Genomic DNA, 27,443 nt, shown 5'->3' with positions numbered 1-27,443 from the left:
TGTTATTGCTTAAACTGACCAGCTTAAGGTTGTTTTATTCCTTTTCTTATTCATTATCTTTAGAAAACCTGTTTGTGATCCAAACATTTTTAACAATTTAAACTCTCGCAGCTGTTTTTGATAAAAGTGAAGTGTTCAAAGGAAAAGCACATAAGTTTAATAAGTTAATGTACTAAATGTGATAATGCAAGTCGTTTTAACTGCTTTATATACAGTAGTTTATTACAGTGGTTCCTAACCAAGTGGTAGAAAAAACAGGTTCTGCTACACAGATCTGGATTTTTTTTTACTTTCTCTCCCCCTTGCTGTTTTTCAAAAATATTGGAGTATTGAAATGTGTCAACAATGTTCACATATATTTTTTTTACCTTTCATTAAAATAAGGTAATTTTTATCAATAGCAGTCAAATATATTTTTGGGGGACTTTATTAGCTTGTTAACATGCAATGCAATTGACAGGATTCAGGCGGCTTGTTGAAATGTGAACAGACAAGTGACAAGTGGAAAAAATGGCAGATGCACGATGACGCACAAAGATATCAGTTACCAAAACAACGTGAGAGGCATAGAGCAGGTGGAAGTGTTGACACAGGTCATCTGCAGATCACACACTGTTTGTCGAACAAAGTTCAATCTCCTCAATGTGACTTTGACTCTTAAAAATCCCAGATGAATTAATCTTAATGACTTTGTGGGGCTTCAATGAAAATACTCATAATCCCAGAGATGACCAAGAGGCAGAGGTCACTTCAAGTCGCTGGTGTCCAGCTTGGTACCGCAGAGGCAGACGGTGCAGCCCATCACTCCAGACAGAGTCAGGATAGCCAGCAGGATGGCCCACCAATGAGCCTGCAGGGGATAAACACAAATATTGGATGTGAGTTAGGATTACTGTTGACATGAATTAAAAACATCTGCCCAATTCATTATCTACATAAACAACAAAACAATTATAATTGACATAGCATTACATCCCAAAACCGAAAATGTCTTCACATATCTTGTTTTCAAATCATCTAATTTGAGGAGCTAGAACCAGAGATTATTTTAATAATTTTTTCTTGAATTTAGACGATGATCAAAATTGTTGCAGATCTGTCTATTGACTTATTAGTTAAGTGACTAGTAATTGTAGCTCAAACTCAAAATGTCATTTTCTTCGCACAATCATAACTATGAACTCATGGTTAACCCACTTACAATATGTGCTGTTATCAGCAACAGCAAAACACTGCAGTGTAGTTTAGATTAATTTGAAATCCTATCCTATTTGTACTGTTTACAACTCACAGAACACATTAATTCTTTTGTTGATCATTGGTGCTTTTAATATATATTTATGAAATATTCATGTAAACACCAATTGTTTTCTTATCTAATTGTCCTGTCTATTCTTTACCTTTATTTGTCAAGCTTTGTTGTCCTTTTTCCTACCTGTTATTTTATTTATGTGTAAGTACATAAAGAGAGATGCAGAAAAAAAACAACTGAGTAAAATTCCTTGTACGGGCTAACACACTCATGCAATGAATCTGGTTCTGATATTGGCAGTATAAGTAGATTCATATTAGGTATCCGGTGTCCTTTTCTTGGTTTAACTTCTGAACCTGCACTTTTTGGTGATCTCTAGTGTTGTGTGCAGAATACTGAAGGGATACTTTCAATACTCTTTTTTCCCCTACACTTTGCATCTCTGTACATTAGAAAAAGAGTGTGTGCTGTAGGTGTGGTAAAACTACACAACGGATCCTGAAGTGAGGGGTCATTTCTGTCTTCAGTGAAACGGATGGCTGGTCTTTAACCCAAATAGGCATTCCTGATTCTCCACGCTGTCATGAGGATCTCAACCTCAAAGGCAGCTACGACTGAAACATCGAAGACAGCTGAACATCAGGGCAGAATGTTTGCCAAACACACTGAGCTGAGGATGTCACATCAAGCAGACATCTGCTGCCTCTTAAAGAAGACGACATCCGCATAGAATACGGCAAATTATAATTTTGTGTGCTCTCTGACCTGATGGCTAGAAAGCCATTGATCAGCCGATTTGGGTCAGGGGAGCAATTCTTTGTCCCATAAATTTAATAAAGTCCTGATTGATTCATAGCTCTGTGAAGTTTACAATAAGAGACTAACATTTATTTGTCAAAGGAGTAAAAGGAGGTAAAACAACTCATTAAAGTCTAGTACTAGGTTTTTAAAAGGATCTGGTTACTGAAACTCTGATTAGATGAACAATATCAAGCTATAATTTTAAAGAAACACAGACTTGTTAAAATTCATGCCTTTTAGGTGCATTAATACCAGCAGCTGTTACGGCCTGGTGCAGACAGCTTAAATGTAAATGAAAGACATCAACTGGATTCAATGTGCTCTAAATTTGAGTTTAGCACCTTTAAGGTTTGTAAGTAAAGCTCATGTTTGGTCTCTACCAACCTGAGGGGCCTGAGGGAAAAATGTGGCCCTTTGGCTGGTAAATTCATGGTAATGTTTAACTCATGTCGTGACATACATTTTAGCTGGTCTTCAGCCTTTACAGCATCACTCAACATCCTTTTACATTATTTTGTTATCTTATGTATGTGTTATTAAACTCATCATAGGAAAGCTTCACCTTCATCCACTCTGCTATGTCATCGAAGTCATCCAAATGGAGGAAAGAGTTTTTCAGTCTTGCAATTGGGCCATCTGCATCCAGCATACGACACACCTGGAATTTATCACAGTATCCCCGGTTCCCTGAGCACGGAGCCCCGCCGACCAACGGCAGCGCCTTCCTCTGGAATTGACGGGACAGCACGGAGGAGGTAGTGCTGGCACATGTCTGAGGCTTATCTGCCATCGAAACACATTATATTTATTATAATACATATCATAAATATACTTAAAGCTGCTATTATATAATTACACATTTCTGACTTTGGTAGCAGACATTTTTAACAAACAAAAACAAACCAAAAGCAAATTTATTTGAAAAAATAATTGTCTTTAAAACATAAATATCAAACTCATTAACTGTCATATTCAAAGAAGCTTCACAAAACACCTAAATGGTATACTTTTTACACGGACCATCATGTCAGATGGTGTCTCTTGTGATAGTTTTGAGGTCATCTAATGGAAAACAATAAGTAACCTCAGTACAAATTGATACAGGAACACAAAGAGTAAACACATTCCTCGGTGGTAGAGGATACATTGGTCTGTAGTTACCGGGCTGCTGGCAGCACATGTGGCATTTCTCCTTCATGGAGTCTCCTGGACAGTCACACTGCTGCAGACTGTGCTTCACACACACCGACTCTGCACAAACCTGCAGAGAGAACCAGAGGCGCTCATTATGAAGAAGACTTTATAAAGTTTAAACATCCCTGGGTCTAGGTAAAGCTGAAGAAGTTAAGCTTATCCCCATATGAACTTTGGAAAAATGTGTGAGATATAGCATGTTCCAGGCATCCATTCCTTTCCATTCATCCCTGGATGATATGAAAATCTATTAACAGGTTCTTGAAACTTCTTAGTGCAAGTTTCAAGAGACTGCTAAATGATTTTTATGCAGTACAAAAAAATGTACGAAAAACAATGGTTTCCTTGATTTGTAATAAAAATACATAGAAATGTATCGAAAATATGCTGAAAATATTCAGCATATACATGTAAAGCATAGTGTCCATGATATAGAGAGCAAATAAACCCCAGCTGAATTTTTTTTTCTTGACTACCAGTGGTTTTCAGTCTCACTTTGCTGCTCTGATGTAGAAGTGTACCGTAGGATGTTTTTGTACAACGTGACATCACTGTTGGGTGTCATTTACCTTTCCCAATTCATTTAAGCTGAATGTCACAACCTCCCTGAGTTAATTGGAGGGTTATAGAGATCACCTGTTCCCTAGGAGTTTGAGGATTGTCACCTAATTAAGGATTGAGAGCAGCTTGGTGCGTTTCTCCTCTTGACCAATCAGATAGTGACAACGCCCTTTCTTTAAGGCTTAAGAGAGGTGGGGAATTGGGCGTCCAGGACATTCTGATCCTTCCTTGATTCCATGCAGACATGATTCATCAGTTTCAGACAGAAACTCTGACCTTTAGGCCCCTTTATGCTTATTTGGTGTCTTAATTTTTCTCATTGAGGATAATTTTGAGCAGTCTTAAACTTATCTGGAATATTGAAGAATTTGTGCGAGAGTTTGTGCTTCCATCTTCCGTAACCGCTTATCCAGTTAAGGGTCGCGGGGGTGCTGGAGCCGATCCCAGCTGTCAATGGGCGAAGGCATGTAAATGGGCGAAGGCAAGTTTGTGCTTATGAACAATAAACAACTGCCCAAAGGCCTTATTTTGTGAATCGGTTTATTTTCATTGAAACTCCCAGAATTTCTTATTGAAGTGGCATTTTTTCCTTACTATTACGGAGGCATCTTTTCATTGCGAAGGCACTGTTTAGTTTCTCTTCAACTACAAATCATGTATACTTAACACTTTTGCTAAAAATATTTGAATGCAGGAGATACAAAAGTTGACTTTAACAGGTATATAACAAGTAACAAGTTACCTCACATCATTAAAATGTGATTTGACTAAATATAGAATATTAAGGTTGTTTGTATTAAAATGTTTTTTTTTGTTTTTTGTTAATTGACACATGAGAAAACTCCGTTGGTGGAGATTATGTGATAAGATTGAAAGCTCCAGAACAGCTAATAAATGGACATTATGGTTTTTTTCAGGACCAGCTTTGCAACATCACTGTAAACTTGCACACTTTGTCTTGTTGGGCAATGAGGCTGAAACACATTGAGTCACGCGGTAAAGTGGCTGCCTCACCCCGTTCAGGCAGACACGCGTGCCCTGACTGCAGACTGTGAGGTTTTCCTTGGCGCTTGGCTCGGGGCAGAGCGGGGAGAAGCCTGAACACAAAGCTTCTCTCTGACAGTCTGTCTCCTCATCGCAGGTCTGACCCGCCTGCTTGAACCCACAGTCCTGACCGCAGCACAGACCCTGACTCGGACTGAGTGAGAGCATCATACACAAAGAGCCAGGGTGATAGATAAACATGAAAGCCACATATAAACCAAACAAAAGATGCACCGAGCAGATAGAACATCAACAAAACAGTTTAGATGAATGCGGTGTGCCGCCCCAATTAAAAATGATGAGAGAATAATTTTTATAAAAACAATATACTGCACACGTTAGAACAAGTCTGCATACAGATGCTTCATTTTGTCATTAGAAATGACAGACTCTAATGCAGACTCTAATGGTCTGTGTACCTGCAGGCTTTACCAGGCTTGAGGCGACACTGGACTCCTACAGGCTGCTTGGTGCTGAAACAGCAGAGGTCGGTGTCGTTGTGACCAATGTCACACTCTTCACCCTCCTCGACAATCTGGTTTCCACAGATGGGCTGATCACTGACTGCCCAGAAAGAGCAGACATGCAGATAAACACACACAAGTAAACACACACAGGGAATGTATAATTATTTAGAGAGACTAATGCACACATCTGGACCACAACTTAGGAGGCAGAATGCATGTGGACACTGTTTGATCTTTCCTTCCCTCACCCAAGAAGCAATCATCCTTCTTCAGCTTCAGGATCCTGCTGATGTGCTTGATGCTGCAGGGCGAGATCTTATTGTTGTTTTCACGCACCTCGTCTGTGGCGTGAGGGAACATCAGATACCTGCCTTTACCGCCGCGGGAGCCCAGGTTGCCGCAGTTTGAGCCCTCATCGTGCTGGAACACATACAAGACATCAGAAATTAACTTTATTTCTGTGTTTTTCTTGACTTATTATGTATCAACACCAGTTTTGGGGACATTTCCATTAAAAGTGCAAAAGACAGTAAAATCTCATCATCGCAGACAAAATATTTTCAGTGAAGTTCATAGACAGTTATTTGACAGGCCCTTTCTGAATGGGTAGTAAACTTTGTTATATTTCCAAATGAAAAACGTATCCTTTTTTGCAGTCAAAGATTTCCCTGATATCTGATGGCCATGAAACAGCAGAGAAATTTGGCATTCAACACGGAGAAGAGAACTTAAAGTTCCTCCTGCTGTGGTCAGATATGTATTTGTGAGGAGCTGGTGTACTCTGGATGTCAAACTCACTGGTGAATTACGAGACCAATGGTGGGGTGAGGCTTGAAATCAAAATGGAACATGTTTTGATCATGTTTATGTTTTGAGGTATTTTTGGCATCTGTTCTTTATTAGTTTAGTGGATGTAATTATATAGTCTTCACTTTATCTGTCAGTATCTGCTGCTCTGCATTTTATAGCAGATGTTGGTGTGGTTTCAAAAGGAGAGCTGATTTTTTTGGGGTTTATATTGTTGTTTGTTGGTGTCATTTGGTTTCACATTGGAATTAACATTTACTGCTGCAGTCATAACAACATACAGTAGGACAAAGATTCTCACTACTTTAGAACATTTTATAGCCAAAATGATAAATCAGCTAAACAAAAGCAATTGTTAATCAATTGAAAAAGAATTGTTAGTTGCTGCCCTAATTTAAAGTTATATATATATATATATATATATATACTCAATATAGCAACTAATATTAAATAAAATGCAAGGAAGGAGCAGGACAACAAAGGATGAAGAGAAAAGTATTTATATTTACTATATTTAAATTTATCTTTCACCTGAGCAGATAATTGATCTATAGCCAACAGTTCTCAAAGCCACTCTATTAATGTGTGGTTGCAAGGGAAGTAGGCCAAAGGCCAAAGCAGCTCTTTACCCAGAATTCACTTCAATTGCAGCCCTCCCCCCCAGCCTGTCCGGCCTGGAAACAATGAGACATGCCTGTCACAGGAGCTAGGACACCATCATTTACAGTAGTTTAAAGCCTGTAGGTTTGGACATAGCAGAACTAATCAGCGCAGGAACACCCCAGAGGACTCTTTGGGCTGTGGAAGTGTGAATAACAAAGGGCAGGGGGAAAACCTCTGCAGGCATTTGTGGATTTGGGAGAAAGGTTGCAGGTGTTAGTGGCCATCACACAAGGAGACTGACGCATGTATTTGTGTGTTGTCTAAGTCGGAGTAGAGGTTATAAATGAAAATAACTGTGGAGAGGGAAATCAGAGATCTTCCTGTTCTCTTATTTCAGATTATCCAGTGAGGCTGAGCCAAGAGTATCTTTGAAACAAACCAGTCACTACAGGCCAAGGTCTCTAATGCCCACATAAGTGAATCATTCACAGGCAAATTTGTTGCGGTGCAGTGCAAACAACCATGTATGCCATGTGAGAGTACGTGAGGTATGTATACATTTTGAATCACAGGGATTCGTCATGTTGAATTATCATTCAGTACACATCCCACACGGGATAATGTTAGACTATAAAGTGTTTGAATTACTGATTCACTAAAGCACCAAAAGGGGGTTCAGAGTAAAAGTGGGAAAGTTTAGCAAACATCTGAAATATAAACATGCTTTTGACCTTTTACACAGACACGTTAGAAAATCACAGATGTAACTAATCACATCGACGATGAATCCATTCAATGTGAGTGTGATTAGACAAGCTAGTTTCTTGTATTAGACCGGTGGATATCCTCAAATGGATATCTTCCAACCACTCAAAGCGCTTTAACGCTGCATGTCATCATCCACCCATTCACACCCATTTATACACTTATGGCAGGAGCTACCATGCAAGGTGGCACCTGCCCATCAGAAGGCTAAATTCATACATCGCGGGCACAGCCTGAAGGAGTTTAAGTGTTAAGTGCAAATTATATGAATGTAGGGGACAAAAAGTACCATTAAAATCCACATTATCAGGGGAATGTAAAGGGAAAAGTTGTGTACCCATGAGTGATTGGTTTTATTGAGACACTTTTGGAACACCCTCTCTTCATTAAGTACAAGACAGATAGGTATTTTGTAAAAATCAGTGATGGCGACTAACCGGGGATCCCAGGCTGTGGCCGAGCTCATGAGCGAAGGTCAACTGGACGTGTCGAGGAGGCAGGAATCGTCCGTAGTTCTGTATTGTGACCAGACCTGTGTTCAGGGTGGAGGTCCGGCCGTTACGCACGACGGTCAGCTTTGAACATATTCCTCCCCAGTTACCTGAAGAGCACACAGATGAGAGGATCAACATGGAGTTGGGTTTCCACTGAGGTCGTATAGGTTAAATGACAATTAAAGTTAACATTATATTATGTAAAAAAGCTGAGTTTGTCAGACCTTATGTAAACATACCTATTTGTGACTTTGCAGTACAATATGGTTGCATAATTGACCTTGTGCTACTGAAAATACCTTAAACCAACAGTGTATAGCCACTAAAGCGTTATCGACCTTTGAGGCCGAAAGTCTGGGAGTTGCGGACAGACGGACCAACGGACCTGCTGAGCTTCTCTAGTTTCACATCACAGCCTGCAGAGACATTTGGCCTCCTTGGTGTCAATCTGCCTTTGGGTTTACGTAATGTCCCTGACAGCCATTCCCACAATTACAATGTAATGTAATGTAATGTAATGTACAATCAGCTAGCCACATTCACATGGACGGGTGGCTGGGTTGATACATCATCCTCCAGCTGGCCAGCCAGAGGAGTGCTTTTTAGAGAAACGAATACCATTGATCAACTAGAGCATCTATGTTAGGCTTCCTCAGAGAGGCCGCTCATGGATTTGAGTAAAGCGATCAGACTTGACTTCAGTTAGTTCGACGGAAACCATTTGTGGCATCTCACACTTTAATGGGGTCCTATTCTACAACACATATGGGCCACAAATCTACTAAATACTGGACCTTAGAAGATGTTAGCCACCTGTACATCTAATCTAAGACCAATAAAATGACCAATTATTATCTAACAGCATCCACAGCAATCTTTATTCATGATCTTCCTGGTACATCATCATTCTGTCTGCACCTATTGCCACCACCAAGTTTTTCCATCAGCTACAGTGGGAGTTATCACCATGTGGCCATCCTCTCTCTTCTTCATTGGTTTCCCTCCATTCATGCACACGTGAGGTTCAGGTTGGAGGTCTCAGCAGTTCTCATGCAGTCACGTGACTTTTATGTAACACCTCTTACACAATGTACAACCATTTTCAGGGGTAAGGCTCGTGAGGTGTGCATCTGTTAAATATGTTTCGGAGAAATCTGAGTTCAGTGGGAGTTATTGAGGACTGTGGGAAGCAGATGGGGGCATCTGGAGCACCCACCATCATGTTTTTGTTCCACAGCTGGCGTTAGTGTGACGTCCGGGGACAGGGAAGGAGCGTTAAAGGTTGAAAAACAAAAACTGTGCCCTTTATCTGTGCTTTTGTAGAAACAATGAGGGAACTGTAGAGGAGGAAAGGACACAGTTATGCTACTGTAATATGTCAGGTGCAGGACACTGCCAGAGATGATACAGTAACATTAGACTTTATTTTATTCCTTAGTGTTTGATATCACATGATTACTTTTGCCAGAAATCAGACAGCACATTGGATTTTTCATCAGTTTAGAGGAATGTTCCTTGTTAGCCGTACTTCATCTCTGCTAAAAGTATAAAGACATCAGTTTCATATCCACAAACGGTTAATCCAGAATTAAAAGTAAATCAAGGATTCTGGATGCATCTCTCCTGCATTCCCAGCTTTTGACCTAAAATGGCCTCCCTGGTGGGCTATTCAAGGAGCTGGGATTCCTAGAAAGGGCTTACTTAGGAGGACTGAGCTGTGGATTTTGGCAGCGCGGGAAGAGAAGGGGCTGCGATTTTGTCCCCTCCTCCCTCTCGTCTCCGCCCTAGAAAGTAGCAGCAATGAAAGACTCCTATTATTAGCTCGCTGGAAAAACACAGTCCAGAGAAACAAGCGACCCCCCCAGATCACTTGCACTCATGTACACTCACCGTCCGGAGGAAACAAGATACACACAAACATGTACACTCACCGTCCGGAGGAAACAAGATACACATACGCAAACATACACACAGGAACAGCCACTTCAAAGAATATTTGGTATCACCTAACATCATACACAAACAAATAAAAGCACACACACACACACACACACACACACACACACACACACACACTTCCACATGGTCTAATATGGGCAGACAAACAATAGTAATGGGCAGTCTTTCTTTGGATAAACACGCAGGGGGGAGTCCAGGTGTTCTTTACACCTTCAACAACAAAAACAAGTTGACCGATAATAACACTGACCAAAGTTCTCAGAAAATTACAGAGGATGTGCTTTCTTTAAAATAACTCTAGTCGTTGACTCTCCATCACTGCTCTCTTTGTCTCCGGAGTTCATTGACCTTCATTTTACAAGTTTCAATAGGATTTACTCACTATATTGTGAGATCAATTTTAACTTTTGTTGCTGTCTGGAATGCGTCTTTTCAACCTGAGAATTGTTTTAGTTGTTTTTTGCTCTCGTGGATATTAGATAAAATTTCACGCTCAACAAGAAAATTGATTGGATAGTCAGCAAATAATTCTCCATTTTAATGGTTATATCTATGCCTCAACAGTGAATCTGTTAGACCAGGAAGTACCCCTGCAAAATATATGTATTTACCAGTTAGATGCCTAAACTTCTGAAAAACTGCCCAGTTGCTTAAAGGTGACATACCATAAGAAACATTTTTTTTGTTCTTGTGACGTACATTTGGGTATCTGGAGTGCCTTGCCTTTCTTTTTTAAATGAATGTTGAATGATTTGGGACAAAAAAAAATTCACGATTTATTACCTTGTTGGACATCTAGACTGTGATATTGTAAAGGTAGGGTGATACCATGTTTTTAGGATCTCAGTTTTATACTGTGCCTGTGCCGACAGGGTGTTCTTATTAAATGATCACAATCACCAGAAAGAAGTGAGTCTAACATCTATTAATTGTCAATATTCATGTAACTCTCCATAGTACTAGCAGTCAGTGAAAGACATAGCAGTAGTAGTGTCCCTTAGGCAGAACAGTGGAAGGTTAAAGGTTAATTAAAAAAAAACACGTTTCAGGAATATATATTAATGGCAACATTATGAGTGTGTACCCTCAAATGACCATCATACTGTAGTTAGCAAGCTAAAACAAAGCACCCTCAACAGCAGCACCAAAATTATTATTTTATTATTCTCAGGAGAAGAAGGGATGTTACTGGTTACGCTTCGAGTGGTACAAGACATTCAGCCCCCCGTCCTCCACTAACGTATGAACACACAACTCAGACATTAGAAGAGGAGGTCAAAGTGATCAAAGGCGGCTGTGTGTGAGCATGTGTGTGTGTCTACGTGTGTGCATGGTGCACCCTGCTGTAGCGGTGGTGGCATTGAGGTCTGTATGTTTATGGTCCCATTAGTGTCAATGGGTCTTCTATTTCCCAAGACCAGTAATAAACTGGTGGATACGGAGTTCAATGGGGTTGAGTGTATCTGTTTCTGGAGGGCAAACATTATCCAAGTTTAATACCCTGCTCAGTCCTCAGGGCGGTCACATGAGACTGAAAAGTCACAACAATGTCACTGCCACTATGAATGTGTTTGTGCCACCATGGCAATCAAGCTGCGGAATGCACTCAGAAATCCTCACTAAGACGTCTGGGAGTTGTGTGTGTGTGTGTGTGTGTGTGTGTGTGTGTGTGTGTGTGTGTGTGTGTGTGTGTGTGTGTGTGTGTGTGTGTGTGTGTGTGTGTGTGTGTGTGTGTTACAGGTTCATGTCATTGTGGTGGTCTGCTATCACGGCCCTCAGTTTAGCCAATCATAATCCGCGTCTAAGTGAATGTCATAGAAACAAGTAGGAAGAACCTCCTACCACAACAGATCCAACACACATGTCCAACATCCTCCGATACTACGACAATATACTACACACAGAGAGTCTATTAGTTACGTTGTAGTTCATTTGTTTATATAGGTCATGGAATTATAATCTGTTGCAACACTTTGACTGACCCCACTAATTAACTAGACAGGTAGTGCAGTGTTTACACCTGCTTTGGGCAAACTGTGAGAGTGTCTAGGAGTGTTGAACGTGGCCTCTGGCTAACTTGTGTCAAATAAAGGCCTGAGAGCCCTGGGAGCCGGAGAAGGAGCTACACTTTGACAGATCAACAGAGTTTCATGCAGAGATTCAAACAGAGCGGCAGAGCAGCAAAACATTATTTCATGTCCAATGTCTCTCTTTTTTTCATCATGGACAGACTCATATCTGTTTCACATTCCTGCTCAGCCTGCCATGTGTTCTCAAAACAAATTTTGCAATTTGTCCTCTCTGTTACAAGGCTGTAAATATTGTATGTGTAATAATCTGCTCTAGTAAGTTAAAGTGAAGGTTTTAGGTTTAGGCAATTTAACCGACTAACACACTTATTCCACATGTTGTTTCCAGGGTTAGGATCAGGAGTTAGGGTTAGAGTTATAACAACTATACAGCTCTTCAGTAGCTTTAAGGTTGTTGAAATGATCTAATTCCGTAATGTATTGTAGACTGTATTTCAAGGCTACATTATTCCACCAAATGCAAATATTCTTAATTCCTTGTGCACCATTTTATACATGAGTTTGAACAATGTTTGTCTGCACAGTGTGAGATTGTTTTAAAGGATACATAAATGGACAAAAGACCTGTTGACAATAACATTTCACATCAATATGTCTTAGAAATTAAATTACAAGGAAACAGTACTATTCTTAATCAGCCTGCTGTTTTGTGGCATCATCCTCCAAAATAAGATGGTGGCAGTAATCATAATACCACAGCTTTTAGGACCTCAGTGCTCTGAGACAAATATGCAAATCACTGTATACATACAGTCTGTGTGAGTGCATGTGTTTGTGATTTCAGTGCACACATGTCACAGTGAGTCGGACTCACCAGCTTTGCCCTCCCAGGCGAGTCCCAGCACTCCGCTGTAGTCTCTGTTGGTGAGCAGATAGGACAGGCAGAAGTTGCCCCAGTTGTTCTCGGAGTATAGACTCAACAGTTTCTCAGGCCCGATGTACAGAGGATTCAAAGGATCGTTTTTATCTTCCTCTACCATCACCTGGAGAGAAATTGAGACAAGCGTCATTTTGAAACATTTTGAGGTCTGAAAGTCTGTGCTAGTTTGATGTATGGAGTTACAAGAGAACTGCATCTGAGGTGTCTCAACCTAAAAATGAAAGAATGATAATGTTCATAATACAAATATGCTAATATTTAGGTAAATAATATGGTTACAGACTCTCTCTCCACCTCCATACATTTGTATTTTGAGTGTAATTAATTTGCCAAAATAGAGAAGAAACAAGCAATAAAAAGTTAAAGATCAGTTTATAAACTCATAAATATTTTGGTCGCAATAGTCGTGTAGTGAAAATCTGGTATCGTGACAGCCCTAAAATTGTGGCAAAATCGAGTCATTACTTGAGTGCAGAGGGAACTTACACGGAGGGATTTCACTTTGAAGTTGAGCAGTTCGATTCCATCAAAGTCCACCTTGTCATAGATGTCATTCACAGCTCGAATGTAGGAGGCAACCTAAGTTTATGGGAGAAAACAATCAATGACATCTCCTGTTTCAAACAGAGTAGTTGCTGGGTAAGTGAAGTTTACGTGGCCCTGAGAACACAAAGCATTTTTGAAAACACATACAACTGGACCAAACACAAGCAAATGAAGAACACATTATTATTTTCAATTTGACATTACATATGCAGCATTTAGAAAAACGGACAGCATTCTGACAAACACATTCATTATTTTGTTGTGAAATTATAGAAGATGTCATCTTTGTTTACATTTGTTTTCTCAAGTCGCTGTGAGTTCTCAAGGCCACCGTAGCACCAGAAGGAAGTAAAATGATTGCCAGAAGGTTTTGAGGATCACAAAATATTATTTAGCAGTAGATTTAGAAGTTTATCTTTTTGATAATATACTTGACCCCCTCTGAACTGCCCCACCTATCCACTGGTTTAAACCCATGCATCGTTGACCAAGTTTTTTAAATGGACCACATGAGGTAATCCGCATAGTGAGGTGACCCACAAAGTGTTTTCCAGCGTGGGTGGTACAGCCGGTCACACATCCAGAGAGACGCGTGCAAACCAGTTACATGTGAAGGTCTGAGTCTATACAGCAGGACATGAACATACACTAGAGCCTGCTGGGATTATCCATAAATGTAAATACCGACACCTTAGACGACTTAGGTGACACTCAAACCAGGTCAGCAGAGACTGGGACAAAGACATTTTGTCTATTTACATTCAAAGATCACAGCGACATCACTTACAGTGTATTTTCTCAACCAAAGGTCTGGAACTGAACCAGAATCAACAGCAAGTGTGTGTGTGTGTGTGTGTGTGTGTGTGTGTGTGTGTGTGTGTGTGTGTGTGTGTGTGTGTGTGTGTGTGTGTGTGTGTGTGTGTGTGTGTGTGTGTGTGTGTGTGTGTGTGTGTGTGTGTTGTATGTTTAAGGTGGAAAAAAATATGAGGACGTGATGAGAGGACGGACAGCAGGAGGAACGCCAGACAGAATAATAGTGTGGGCACAGCTCAGGACTGATGTAGTTACTCAATAACTGACCTTGCTTTGATCACAGAGATTGTATTAAAAACATCACAGATGTGAAATTTGTTCCAAACTGAGATCAAATGCTGAGAATTAATCTAAAATAATTAAATTAAACATCTGTGATGGTTTTAATTAGTAGCAACTATGGAATGTAATAAGAAATACTGTTTATTAGTTTTATTTAAGGGAGAGCAACAAAAGTATTTATGTTGAAGTTATGTTACTGGATTCCCATAACAGTATGTGGCAAGACTCAATATCAGGATAGATATAGGATCTCATGTGACCTCTGACCCCAATGATGAGCGTTTCTTCAGACAGAGAAACTTCAACACAGTAAGACTGTTATCTTTATCACGGCACTGAGGCAATGCAGGCGGGCCAGAGGGCGAGAAGCTTTTAACCCAGTATGCCACTCAAATCTGAGCTTTTCCCCCCACTGACCCCTCCTCAGTGAAGCTCCTAGGCTCGCTGCAGACGTTTTACTGCTCTAATAAGGTCAAAGGTCAAGAGCGCAGGAAGGGGTTGAAAATGTTTAACATTTAAAATGTAATGAGCCATCTCCGAGTTCACAGAGTGAATAAAATGCAACAGATCAAATCAGGTTGTATCATTGCAATGATATACTTTTAACTATATCTGCAAGTTGTACTTGGTTTGGCACTTAAAGCGTTGTAACTCTATGCCAAAGGTTCATACAGGAGCTGCTGGGTTCAGCTAAAGAGAGGAAGAGAAGGTTATCGGTCCTGCTTGTTCACCATGTGGACTGGCGGCCCCGTGCCAGGCCCTTAGACCTGGTGCAGAACCTTATTTGGCCAAATGTCTGCAATCTCTGTGACACCATATCCTCAGAGATCGAGAAGGCTTCTTACTGCTGCGATGTGACAGCTGCGTGCCTATGTCCAGGCACTGGCATGTGGCGCTTTATTCTGCCTCGCAGCAGCAACAGTTTGGTCCTTTATTTAGTATTGTGAATATCTCAATGGTTAACAATGTACTACTTTAAAATAAATTGTTTTCCTCTAAATCATTAAACATTGGTCATTAAAAGGAAAACTGGCAAAAGAAAAGATTCCATCAAGATAAAAAGTCCTATTTTTCCCCAGCAAACAACTCCTTTAATCAGAGTTCTCAAAAATATTTCACAACAGAATCTGTTAACAGACTCTGACTAAGTACACAGACTGCTTCCATTAGGTCAGTTCAGCTAAATGAAGGGACTTTTAGCAATAAACGCATTTAAATTCAGTATTCCCTTTTTGGTCACTATTTTGAAACAAGACAAAAAAGAAACCTGATCTAGCGCCAAATGAAACAACTTGCATATAGCTTCACTAGTTTCATCAAGGTACGATTGTGGGACTGAGTATTACATCAGGTAAACTTTGATTGCAGTAACATGTTCCAAAAATCCAGGACACTGTATTCAGGGACAGGTTTGTAAACTCAGCCAACAGCAGAGGAAATCCTGTTAGGTTTTGATGCTCCCACTTTGATGCTCCCATTACACTGGAAACTCTCCGCTGTACATTGTGTTCTCTGGGTCACGAGACATCGGACAGCTCAGGTATCAGCAGCATCTAAGTACATCACTCTGCAGTGGGAGAGCCTCTTCTTTGTGTTGAGATAAATATGGCTATAGGTGATTGCCATTTTGTGTTTAACCCTTTTGACTACCAGCAGATTAAGAAAAGTTGTTGTCTAAGTGTGTCTCACATATGAACTATCATGTCTTGTCAAAGTCAAAACCCAGATTAAAAATCATGAGAACAGATTTGAACCGGTCACCTGAGCCACAACCGCTTCCACAGACTTGAACTTCTTGTAGTAGAGGTGGTCAGCATGGAAGTGGAGCAGGCAGCTAGTCTTTGACTCATCCACTGTCCTCCTCAACCGGCTCACCGGTGCCTCCTGTGGGTATTTTGCAAGTGTAAAGTCATAAAGCAATGAGTTTGTGTATATTGATATCAATATTACCGGAACACTGCAATGTCCAAGTGGGCCAGAGGATATGAAGACATAAAAACACAAAGTGGAGGCTCCACTAGGAACAACATCTGTTCCGACCATTCCAAGACCCAAAGAGTGGAAATGATCTCCACCGACAGGCACGCTGCGAAAATAGATCCATACCAATGTCCCAACATCCATTGTTGAGAATGAACACTGGGACCACCACCTAGTTGGTCAAAGGTTAACAATAAATACCCAAAGGGGAAATTAGCTAAATAGATCTGGCAGATGTTTATTACATCATACCTGGTATTATAATCACAGTTAATCTCTTTTGAGGGGTTTGGATCTGCAGCTTTAAACGTTACACAACTTTATACTGTAAATGTAGTAGCTCACCTTTAAGCTTTCTTTGTTTTCTGTATTACAAATCTTACACATCATATCTCAGACTGTCATAGCATCCTGCTGGAATTAAATCCTGTAATTAGCTTTTGGTGACTCAACAGGCTAAATAAAAGTGACCGAATGAATGCGCTCATGAAAAAGGTCAGTTATATTTACAGATGAATCAGACCCACTTGTGAATTAATTGTCTATAAATGGTTTTGCAGAGGAGGAAATTTCCAGGGTTAGGTCAAAAAAAGAAAGCAAGGCATAGTGTGTGTAAGTGTTTTTGTGTGAGCATTCACTGAGGTGATGTCTGGACTGCTGTACCTCAACAGGTCTGAGGCTTTGGGCGAGGAGGTTCAGATGTTCAGCGCCACAGAATCTATCAGGGCCAGTTCTCATGGATGGTAGGACTACACAAAAACAAGCAGAGACACTTTGATACATGTACAGGATAAAAATACAGATGTAGAAATGTCGAGGTACATGTAACAATTTTTCCATCTATTTTTTCATCTCATCTTCTTTGTCATCTGTCTCTTGTCATGACCGGTAAGAAGCAACATAGCAAACAAAGGGAGAGACACCAAAAATGCACTGAAATTAAGTGATTTATTTACTAAAACATAAATTAAATCGCAAAAAGAAAGTTGACAGCCCTGCTTACAAAATATAGATCCTGCAAAGGAAGAGCAAATAAGGCACGAACAAACAGGCCAGAGGGCCGTCACACTCTCCTTCAGTCAAACACACACAAAGATGCAGGGTGAAACACACAGATGTGTAAACACTGTCCTTGAAAATGTTCCGTCAGTAAGTTAACTTTTTTGCAACACTTTGATGTTACCAATCATAATAAATAATTGAACAGAGATCAAACACCAGGTTTGGTTCAACATACTACTGGAGCAAACAGGACATTGTGTAAGATTAACTCACAAATGAACCACCAGTGATATGGACCAGGGCCACAGTCTGAAAGATGAGTTGTTTGTGCTGAAACGGTCCATCCTGTTGCGTTGTGTGTGCTTAATCAGTTTTTATCAAATTGTCATTATCAAAGAGGAGACAGCGTCAAATCAATGAAGAGATTTTAATTAAGAGCATTTGGGTTTTACTCTGATGTTGCCTGATATCTTTACTGGGATTCCAAGGTCTTGTAAACAGAGTAAGACTCTACGTTTGACACAAAGTAAAGCTGCTCGATCATGTGCTTCTATTGTTTAATCAACAGGTGCAAAAGGTCACAGTTATTGCTATATAACTCCATTCATAACAGAAATGATAGGCTTGATTCCTTGAGGTTAAGTTTACTACCTTCTGGATTTAAGATACAAAAGGTCATGTTATTTCCCCTACTGAACGATCCTTTTCAGTGACAAAAGCAACCTAATGAGCCTTGTCATACAATTCTGTTGGCGTCTTGCTAGTGGTCTCACTTTAAAACTTGACTTTACATTGTATCTGTTTCTTAAATAGTACAATTTAAAGCGCAGAAATCAATTGAAAATGGTTTCATAGTGACCAGAGGACCCACATTTGGAAATCATCTTTGTGGTCTGCAGTGGGAGCCTTTGGGCGGCCTGTGGAAAACGCTGTGAGAGGGATTTCTCTAAAACAACATCGTTGTCTGTGATTTGCAACACCTCTGGGACGGTTGCCTCGTTCAGATTGATGCAATAATGATAGGATTACAGTCAAGGGAGGCATTGCAAATGCAAAAATTGGCTCATCTTGTTACAGTGGCAAAGACTCCTTTATTCCTTTAAATGCAAGGAGCCAAAAGACATTTCAACAGTGTAACAGTAATACTAGTGCCACCACAAACTTTTCTAGCTACAATCCTCTGCACAAAAAGGGGCTTTGAATTCCGAGATTTACAGTAGAGTCACATGACATGATAATCACTTTCACATGTTAATTGCAGTAATATGATGGTGACAGAATCAGGCAATGTTTTGCCAGGTAACCGGTGACCCATAAGAACTTCAAGGGGAAATGCACAGTGTTTTTGCATGTTTGCATGTGCATGAAACACTCATTCAGCAGTACAATCTCCCAAGATCCCCGGATCAGACATTGGCTTACAATGAGGGACAGGCACAGCATTGGATCACCCCATTATACGAAAGTCCTCTAGCCAATCACAAACCAGTAATTCATGCTATATATGGCATGCATGAGTGGGGGAGAGCAGTGGGGGTGGAGGTGGATGTGGAGGCCTAAATGCCGGGTGTCGACCTACTGACAGAATTACTTCCAGACCTCTCTACTTGTTCCCTCTTTCCCAGTTTGTTCCTGTGTCCAGTCCTTATCCATCACACAACACTACCAAACTTACAAGATTACATATTTTTTAAAATGCTTTTGTTGATTAAATTGCAATGAATGATGTTACATTACATTAACAAAATGCCGAACTATCGGTGTAAGACTTGCCTGGAAAAGAAAACAATTTCCCAAATGAGAAAAAGGGTGTCACATTTCAGTCCAGACTTCCCAGCAGCTGTTGGAAACTAGTTCTACTGTTAAGGGTAATGTACAAAAACACCCCCACACACACACTTAAGCCACAGCCTCTTGAATATTATTCCAGCTTGACAACAGTGAAAGTATGCTTGAGCAACACATCAACAAAAAAATCCCATTTCCTTATATTCTTGCATTAGGAAGTTGGGTTTCTTGGGGGAAAACACACATCAGTGGCTTAAAAAGGCATTGAGTATTGAAATGCCTCTTCTTAAACCAGGACATGTCTGTACTGCAGTGGGACTGTTTTTTTTCTTCCTTAAAGTCACTGATCAAGTGCATCATGAATGGCCCTTTGTCAGGCCAAGTGCCTTCAAGTGCCCCATTGGTTAGCTCAAGTGCAGAATAATCTTAATCCTTAATTAACATAACACTAAACTCTAGTCTCTGCACACCGCTCCTCAGGAACACATATCCATTGCATGAATTGAACCTCTATTCTAACCACAAAAACCACACGCTTGGTGGGAGATTTTCTGTTTAGTCCAGATAACTCGTATCAATCCGCATCCTCCTCATTTACGCAAGTGATGAAAGGTCTATAGAGCTGAAACTGCTTTCCACTTGGTATGCTACTGTATGGCTATCTGTTAGGGAACAATCACACATTCTTGCAACTCTAACAGCTGGGTCTTTAGCACTATTGCAAAACCCTGATAACATTAAGCCGTTGCTACAAATCAGAAAGTTCAACCAGTTTTCTAAGAGATTTTTCTCAAATCCTCCATGATATACTTTAGCAGTGTAAACAAACCACCATGATATAGATGGTTGCAGAATCAGTTAAACATTTTTTATATAGGTTATTATGTGTTTTTATGTGTCAAACTACTTCCTGACCGTATCATCACTTTCGGTTTGAAACAACAATTAATAGCCCTGGAGATAAGTGTGTGTGTTACTCTTGATTTACCTCAATAAAGTATGAGGTTAATAGTTACCCATCCTTCACGCTGAAACTCAAATGGAAAGTCACATAAACCACGGTGCAACACACACACACACACACACACACACACACACACACACACACACACACACACACACACACACACACACACACACACACACACACACACAACACACACACACACACACACACACACACACACACACACACACACACACACACACACACACACACACACACACACACACACACACACACACACACACACACACACACACACACACACACACACACACACACACACACACACACACACACACACACACACACACACACACACACACACACACACACACACACACACACATGCATGTCAGTGTCAGGCCTGATCATGTCCATCCAGATCATCAGACGTTTTCCTTTATCTTTTCTCCAACCACCTCCACCGCCTCGACTCCATCATGCCCCCTTAAAAATATATATATTGATGGGGTTTCCATACTTTTGATGTGAACTGTTTAGTATTCAATTTAAATATGAACGATGCCTTTCATTTTTCAAAAGTGTCATTGAACTGTTTATGTTGATGAATGGGCCATCCCAGATCTGAGATACTTCACGTCATCCTACATCCCAGGGGAGAGAAAGATCTTATAAAACCTTTGTTTCCCCAGATGACAACCACAGGAAGTGTAAATACACACAGGAATAGACACAGTATGTCAGCCCCCCTGTGTCCTAATTTACCACTTATAGGGAAGCATTGTTTGTTTAATGAAATATCATGGGCCTTTGTTTGTTTATTGAAATACCATGTACCAAATTGTTCACAGTTTCCTGATATGCAGGCCTGTGAATGAAAGAACAAGATGTTATCAGCTGTATAACGTTATCTCATGCAAATGTTGCTCCAGTCTTGGGAGGGGTTGAGGATATGTCGGGAGGCAAAGGGAGGAAAGCAGTCTGTGTAGATTTAAGGACAAACCAGGGTGGGGGGGGGTTTGGCACCATCTGCACTGTTACCAGGAAAATGCTTTCTTGGAAATAATCTTATTCCGATGTAAATGTGCTTGTGCAGGCAGAGAAACACATGCAATTAGAAACACACAAGCACATACACAAAGAACATTTTGACAGCTCTCACTGATGACTGCCATCTGGCCAAACCATAAAATGACACACTTAAGCCAACCAATAATTTGTTTCCAACTTCTTCAAACCCTCTAAGTTCCTCTACATGCTCTTATTTTCTTCTCTCCTTTCAGCCTCCTCCTCTCATTTCAATTTTGTAACTCATATATTTCTCCCGGCGTTGTACTGTACCCCTTCCCACCCTTCTTTAACCTTTATAACTTCCTCCTTACTTCAGCCCACATCTCTCCTCCCCCTCCTTCAAAAGTCACACCATCTTCAGTTAAGCTCTTCTTTGGCCTGTGTCCAGCAAGGGTGCCAGCACCCCTGCAGAGCCCTAAATAGATTCTGCTGTAAAATTATAACCCCACTCTTATTACGAGATAAGGGTAAAGAAAATTAATTGACCACCGGTAACATTAGCTTGTATAGAGCTTGAGGCTGCAGATCATTTACAGATTCTGTGTGGGAACAGAGCAATGAGGATGAGTAAAAGGACGGAAGTATATGCATTTTCATGTAGTTGTTTGTCTTTGTATGAGACTGCCAAGAGGGCCATGAATCAAACTGTTGGGGGAGATCTACTACAAAAATTGTAGTTATTGTGCTTTTGCAATCATCACAAAATAACCAAAAAAAGCAGCTGAGGTTTCACTTGGACAGGTTAAGTCTGCAGATGCACAAGCTTCAAAGTTACATTTTTCATCCTGGGCAGATAGAAGTTACTACAGAGCCAACAGATAATTGAAAATCTATGCAGGGACAACATGTTCTGAAAACTTTATTCCTAAAGTGGAAAACAGGAGGTAGTCTTACCCATGTCATCCTCGTGGTAGATTATAGAGTGGTGATCTGTTGGGCTGCTGGTGTATCTATCTACTGGCTCTATGTGATAGGTCCCGTTGTCTGTATGGATGGTTCCCTCAAATTGACCCTGCAACACTGAGCCATGGCAGGAACCATGTTCACCTGCAAGATCAGGTCAAGGGAGATGACACGTCAGGGTCAGATAGGTGAAAATGAACAGGGATAACTGAGGTAAAAGAACAGACAGATAGACAAACAGAATAAATAGATAAGAGACTTAGAGAAATTTAAAGATTAAAGGTTCAGAGATCACAGAGATACAACAGGTGAGACATGAGGCAAGATTGAGAAAGCATACATTTACTTTTCAAGCAAAACACAGTAAAATACTCTAAAACACTGTTCTTCAAATTTCAACAATATGGAATGTTTTGCCAGAAACAGAATTTAACCCAGGTGTTTGATCAAAACCATAAAGAAGAGAAATGACTGTGGATGTCAGGTCATTATAAACTTTGATCCCAGTAAATTGACTTAGACTTGAGTCGCAGTTAAACTGTTCCCAGCCCTGGTGGGCTAGACATCCTGGCCATGCCCACCTTTTAGTGTTCCTGAATATATGTGGGAGAGGTCAGCCGACGCTGAACCATTTTCACTGATCACCATGAAATTTTCGGAAAATGCTGCTGCATTGCGTTTCAAATTCAGACGGAATGTTCTGCATGAAACAAAAAAAACAAACAGCTCACATATGTGGTCCAGGCTTTGTACTGGAAGGTATCTAGATCTATCAACAAAATGTCAAAAATTAATTGGTTACGTGTGCTATGGGTTTTGGAACAGGAATAAAGAGTTCAAACAGGGGAAGATGTACAATAAGCCAGAATGTGGCTTTTAAAACAATTGCCTCACTTAGGGAAATATTAAGTTACCTGTGGAAAGCAGTGAAGTCCAGCTGCAGCGTGTGTTCATGAGGTTGTGAGGATCTCCTGGCTCTCAGGTGCTTCCTGTTAAGATCTTCCCTGTCATATGACAAGCCCTCATAATGCTTTATATAGGGACTGATGCCACTCACAGCACCTGCCCGAAAGGAAGACCTTCCAGTCACTTCACAGATATTCTGACCTCACAGGGTAACCAGACAAGGATGCCTCCTTTCACTTTGTACGTTTATTGTCTTCACTGAACCAATTTCTGCAATGCTTCTAATCATAAATTAGCCTTTATGCAGATGACACATTGTTTTACTTACAGGATTCTTACATGTAAATTTCTAGAACAACAACACTAAATCACAAATATATACATGAAACTGAAACATGAATAATCCTTCTCCTCTCTGAATATGCTGGGCATCATTCAGCACGTAAGATTTACGTACGATTTGTTAGTTGTTGGACATCTAAAACCAAAGGTTTGGGAAAGATTGTGGACAACAATATTCATCAAGATATCTTGTCAAGCTATTCACTATATTTTGCTTTCATTTATATATATTTATTCTTTCCCTTATTTCCTTTTCCTTTTTCTTGTAAAGGTGTACTATGAGTAAAATTAGAAACAACATATAAAGCATTGTCAAGACTGATTATTTGAGTGGGACAGAACAACCTTATTGATTTTTACAGGGTTATTCTTTATGCGCTTTCATCCCAAAACTCCAAACTATTAGAACTAAATGTTGTAATATGTAATAATATTTTTTCAGCACAGTATAATGTTTTTTGGCATGGCAACACATCAACTGTCCACTTAAAATGATGTTAGTTTCAAGCAGATACATTGTACTCCTTTGATTGATTGGCAGAAATTGAATGCCCCCCTATAGAAATCGATTAATGTGGAGGCAAGGTCGGACTGACTTATTTAAGCTTCTCTAACTTCCCATATTTACTGCAAACAAGCTATTATTGTTGCAAATTTAAAGCGCATGATGTTGATGTTTTAATATTTCAATGTAAAAGCTTCATTGACCTGACAACATGTTTGTTTGTTTGTTTATCTGTGAAACATCCTAAAAACAATGCTCAGATTGACAGGAAATTTGATGAGTACATTCATGCTCCCATTGGACACCAATAAACCGAATATCCCTTGTGAAATTACCCCATTGCCACCGTCATACCAATCCTGGACTGATCTGTCATCTACTGAGTGTTGACTGAAAGTGCTGACTAACCGGAGAAATCTTTGGAAGAGGCTTGTGCTGTCTTGTAAAAAGTGTTAATCACTTTCGCCCCTCATGAGTGAATAACGCTTACCTATCCCCTTAATAAACAATTGTACGACATTAATCATGAACTGAGTAAGTTAACTATATAGTCTACATCACTGGCAGGTTCTGTTTGGCACATTCCTGAGGAGACAGGTTAACACTTGTCTGGACCCAGAAGAGGCCGGTCCACCACAGCAGCCGAAAACTACATACAAACAATTTCACATGCACACACAGACTGACTCTCACACATTTCACACAACCTCAAACAACCCCACATTAGCATTCAGATGAGGAAATACCTCTCATTCAGACAGACCACCCTCCCCAGACACACACACACACACACTTACACACACACACACTAACCCGTACACTCCACCACCACACTACCTGTAATCCGTTCATGGCAGTCGACCAACAGCAGCAGCAGCCAGTAGTGTTGAACCCCCATGGTCTCCTCATTGGTGTGTTTTTTTGGTTTTTTTACACCTTCGCTGTTTTTTTTCTTTCTTCTCCTTCACTCACACCCGTCTCTTTTTTCATCCCTTCTGACTTTACCTTCTCCTCACCAGCCTCGTTCGTACCTGTGGTCTTCCCGCACTGGAATGTGAGTAGTTGGGAAGCTCAACCCAGAGAAGATAAGAACACTGACATTAGAAAGGCATATTCAGACTTGTTTGCCTGCATATTATGAGTTATCTGCACAGTTAAAGGACGGCTTTGAGATACAGTTGTAAGAGGATTTCTACTTAAATAGTGATTTATAGTGGTTTGGTAAAGATGAAAAGTAATTTACAACTGTAGAGGTGATTCCAGGTCTTGTGCAGCGCCACCTTTCATGTACTAAGCCTACGACCTGTTTTAGGGTACAGAGCACAGCACAAGAGCCTAAAAATCATGCTCAATGTTCTTTAAACCAATTTTCAATGCTGTATTTATTTCTGATTCACCATGACCATTTACATTTAAGCATTAAACACAAAGTACAGCTGAGGCTAAGGGGAACTTGGGGTGCAACAGTTTAACAAACCAATGGTTTGGCTTGTATTGCGATTTGATCACGGATTCACACATTGGGGAGAAAAAAAAGAACCATTTAAAATGTGTTTGAACTCCAAAATATATAAATAGATAGATTGATTGGTAGTAATTCATGAACACTGATTTTATACATGAAATAAGACAGGCTACCTAATGGTCAGGCAGGCCTATGTTTGGATAATTGCCTCTTCGTCTCTGTCACTTTATCAAATAATAAGCAGGTCTTTATAGTGATGCAATGTTTCAACAAGCTCATGGTTCAGTTGGTACATTATTGAATGGTTCGTATGTTTACAAATCAGTTTTGTATCCCTGATGGGGTTGTTAAAATATATAGTTTTGACCTGATTATTGAACGGGACACAGTTCTATGCCGTCAATCAAATACATTTTGAGAAATTTCCTCTACAAAAAAACCTCAAATGTCAGGGGTAAAGTCTGGGGATCATCACCAATGTTGTTCTGATTCATCATCTGGGGATCATGCATGTCTGTAGAAAATGTCATAACAGTAGTTGTTATGATATTTCTCTGGAACAAAGGGTTGAACTGACAGACATTTCTCTCGAGCTGTGCCACTGGTGGAGCTAAAAAGAACTTGCATTCGTGAGTCATGATAATAAATGCCAACTTCAGAACTTTCATTCATTTTCTTTATTTCTTGACAAAGCAAAAGCCTCCCACAGGTGTTATTATAGACTTTTGTGTGGTAGAGAAATTCCCAAAATAGTTTCAAATAAAGGAAGGAAAGAATCATTTGTATGATTCACACTCGGCCAAAGGTATTTAGTGGGCTCATTCTGGAGAAAATGTGACGGTTTTAGGTCATTTTGAGGAACAATAACCTCTCAAGAGGAAATGGGACACAATTTGACCTGGAAATGAAAAGAATTAACACAAAGGTTTTGCTACTGAATAAAAAGTCACCATGATGGATGCAAATAGTTGCTGAACATAATAAATAGAAACTATTACATAATTTACATATTTATATGCATAATATGTTTCCATTTCACTGTTATCTCTGTTGTGTTGCCTAAAATATTGATACTAGCTGGAACGTACACATTTCTAGTCTTCTGTGCTGCAGTACGTCACTGGCCTCCAAACATTTATGTCAGATATTAACCACCAACCATTATTTTCAAAAACTTTTATTCTACACTGTCAATGCAAAGATAGAAGGCTTTGCAGAGAGATCAGGGCGGGTCATACGTTAACAGGCTTTAAACAAGCACTAAACTTTAGCTTGTAAATTTAGAGACAAACCTTTACTGGATTCAATAAAGGTTTGTCTCACCTTGTCCAAGAAGAAGCCATTGGGTGATGATAATTTAGGACTTTGTGCAGCAAGTAAAGCTGTTAAAAATCACAAACAAGTAAACCACCTTGACTGTATACAGATTGAAAGAAAATGTATACTCTACAATTATGAAAAGATAATAATTATAAATGTTCCAGAATACAGTAAAAGTATGAAAAAAAAGTATTCGTTGATCTCATTGGTGTTCTGGTTTGATCCATCTTGCCTCACATAATTAACCCACTGAGTTCTGTTATGATTTCTTACAACCCTGATCTATTGAGGACATTTGATACTGATTTTCATGCATGTGACCTGTCTGTCGTCGAGCCGATGACATTACATTATCTATGTATAACAGCTCCTCTCCTGTCTTGGCTGGGTCACATCTGTCAACAGGTGTCACGTTCGGGGCTCTGCAGACAGGTTCTGCAATACCATATACTACACCACTGACTTACTCCCTCAGGTCAATGTTTTACAGCCCGGTTAAGAACTTAACCTCCCCCGTCCTTTAATCATCCACTGACTGCCTTTCCCAGAAAACTCCTGCTTCGCACTGATTGGCCGGGAAGGGATCACCCGGACCGAAGACCGATGACATCACAGACTCAGACACACCCACGGGTA

The 27,443-nt window shown here is 40.1% G+C and overlaps 1 protein-coding gene across 2 annotated transcripts; it reads right to left on the bottom strand.

Moving 5' to 3' along the window:
* Positions 1-64: 64 nt before the first annotated feature.
* Positions 65-26,630, bottom strand: si:ch1073-396h14.1 (disintegrin and metalloproteinase domain-containing protein 10). Of its 2 annotated transcripts, none has more exons than XM_054603421.1 (15): positions 24,860-26,630; positions 23,184-23,331; positions 22,851-22,969; positions 22,261-22,413; positions 17,202-17,287; positions 16,320-16,442; positions 13,404-13,496; positions 12,852-13,020; positions 7,932-8,095; positions 5,568-5,739; positions 5,272-5,416; positions 4,823-5,006; positions 3,215-3,314; positions 2,616-2,836; positions 65-850 (listed from the first exon to the last, which is right to left on the bottom strand). In XM_054603421.1, exons 1-15 carry the CDS (start codon positions 24,918-24,920, stop codon positions 746-748), a joined length of 2,043 nt encoding a protein of 680 aa, XP_054459396.1. In that variant the 5' UTR covers positions 24,921-26,630; the 3' UTR covers positions 65-745. The 2 variants fall into 2 exon arrangements, with proteins under 2 accessions (XP_054459396.1, XP_054459398.1); XM_054603423.1 differs by having other exon boundaries at positions 23,184-23,273; positions 24,860-24,882.
* Between the last annotated feature and the right edge of the window lie 813 nt (positions 26,631-27,443).

This window comes from Anoplopoma fimbria, chromosome 8 (assembly GCF_027596085.1).
Source record: "Anoplopoma fimbria isolate UVic2021 breed Golden Eagle Sablefish chromosome 8, Afim_UVic_2022, whole genome shotgun sequence".
Classification (NCBI taxonomy): domain Eukaryota; kingdom Metazoa; phylum Chordata; class Actinopteri; order Perciformes; family Anoplopomatidae; genus Anoplopoma; species Anoplopoma fimbria.
Note: the sequence above shows the minus strand (reverse complement) of the source record. Positions and strands in the feature narration are given on the sequence as shown.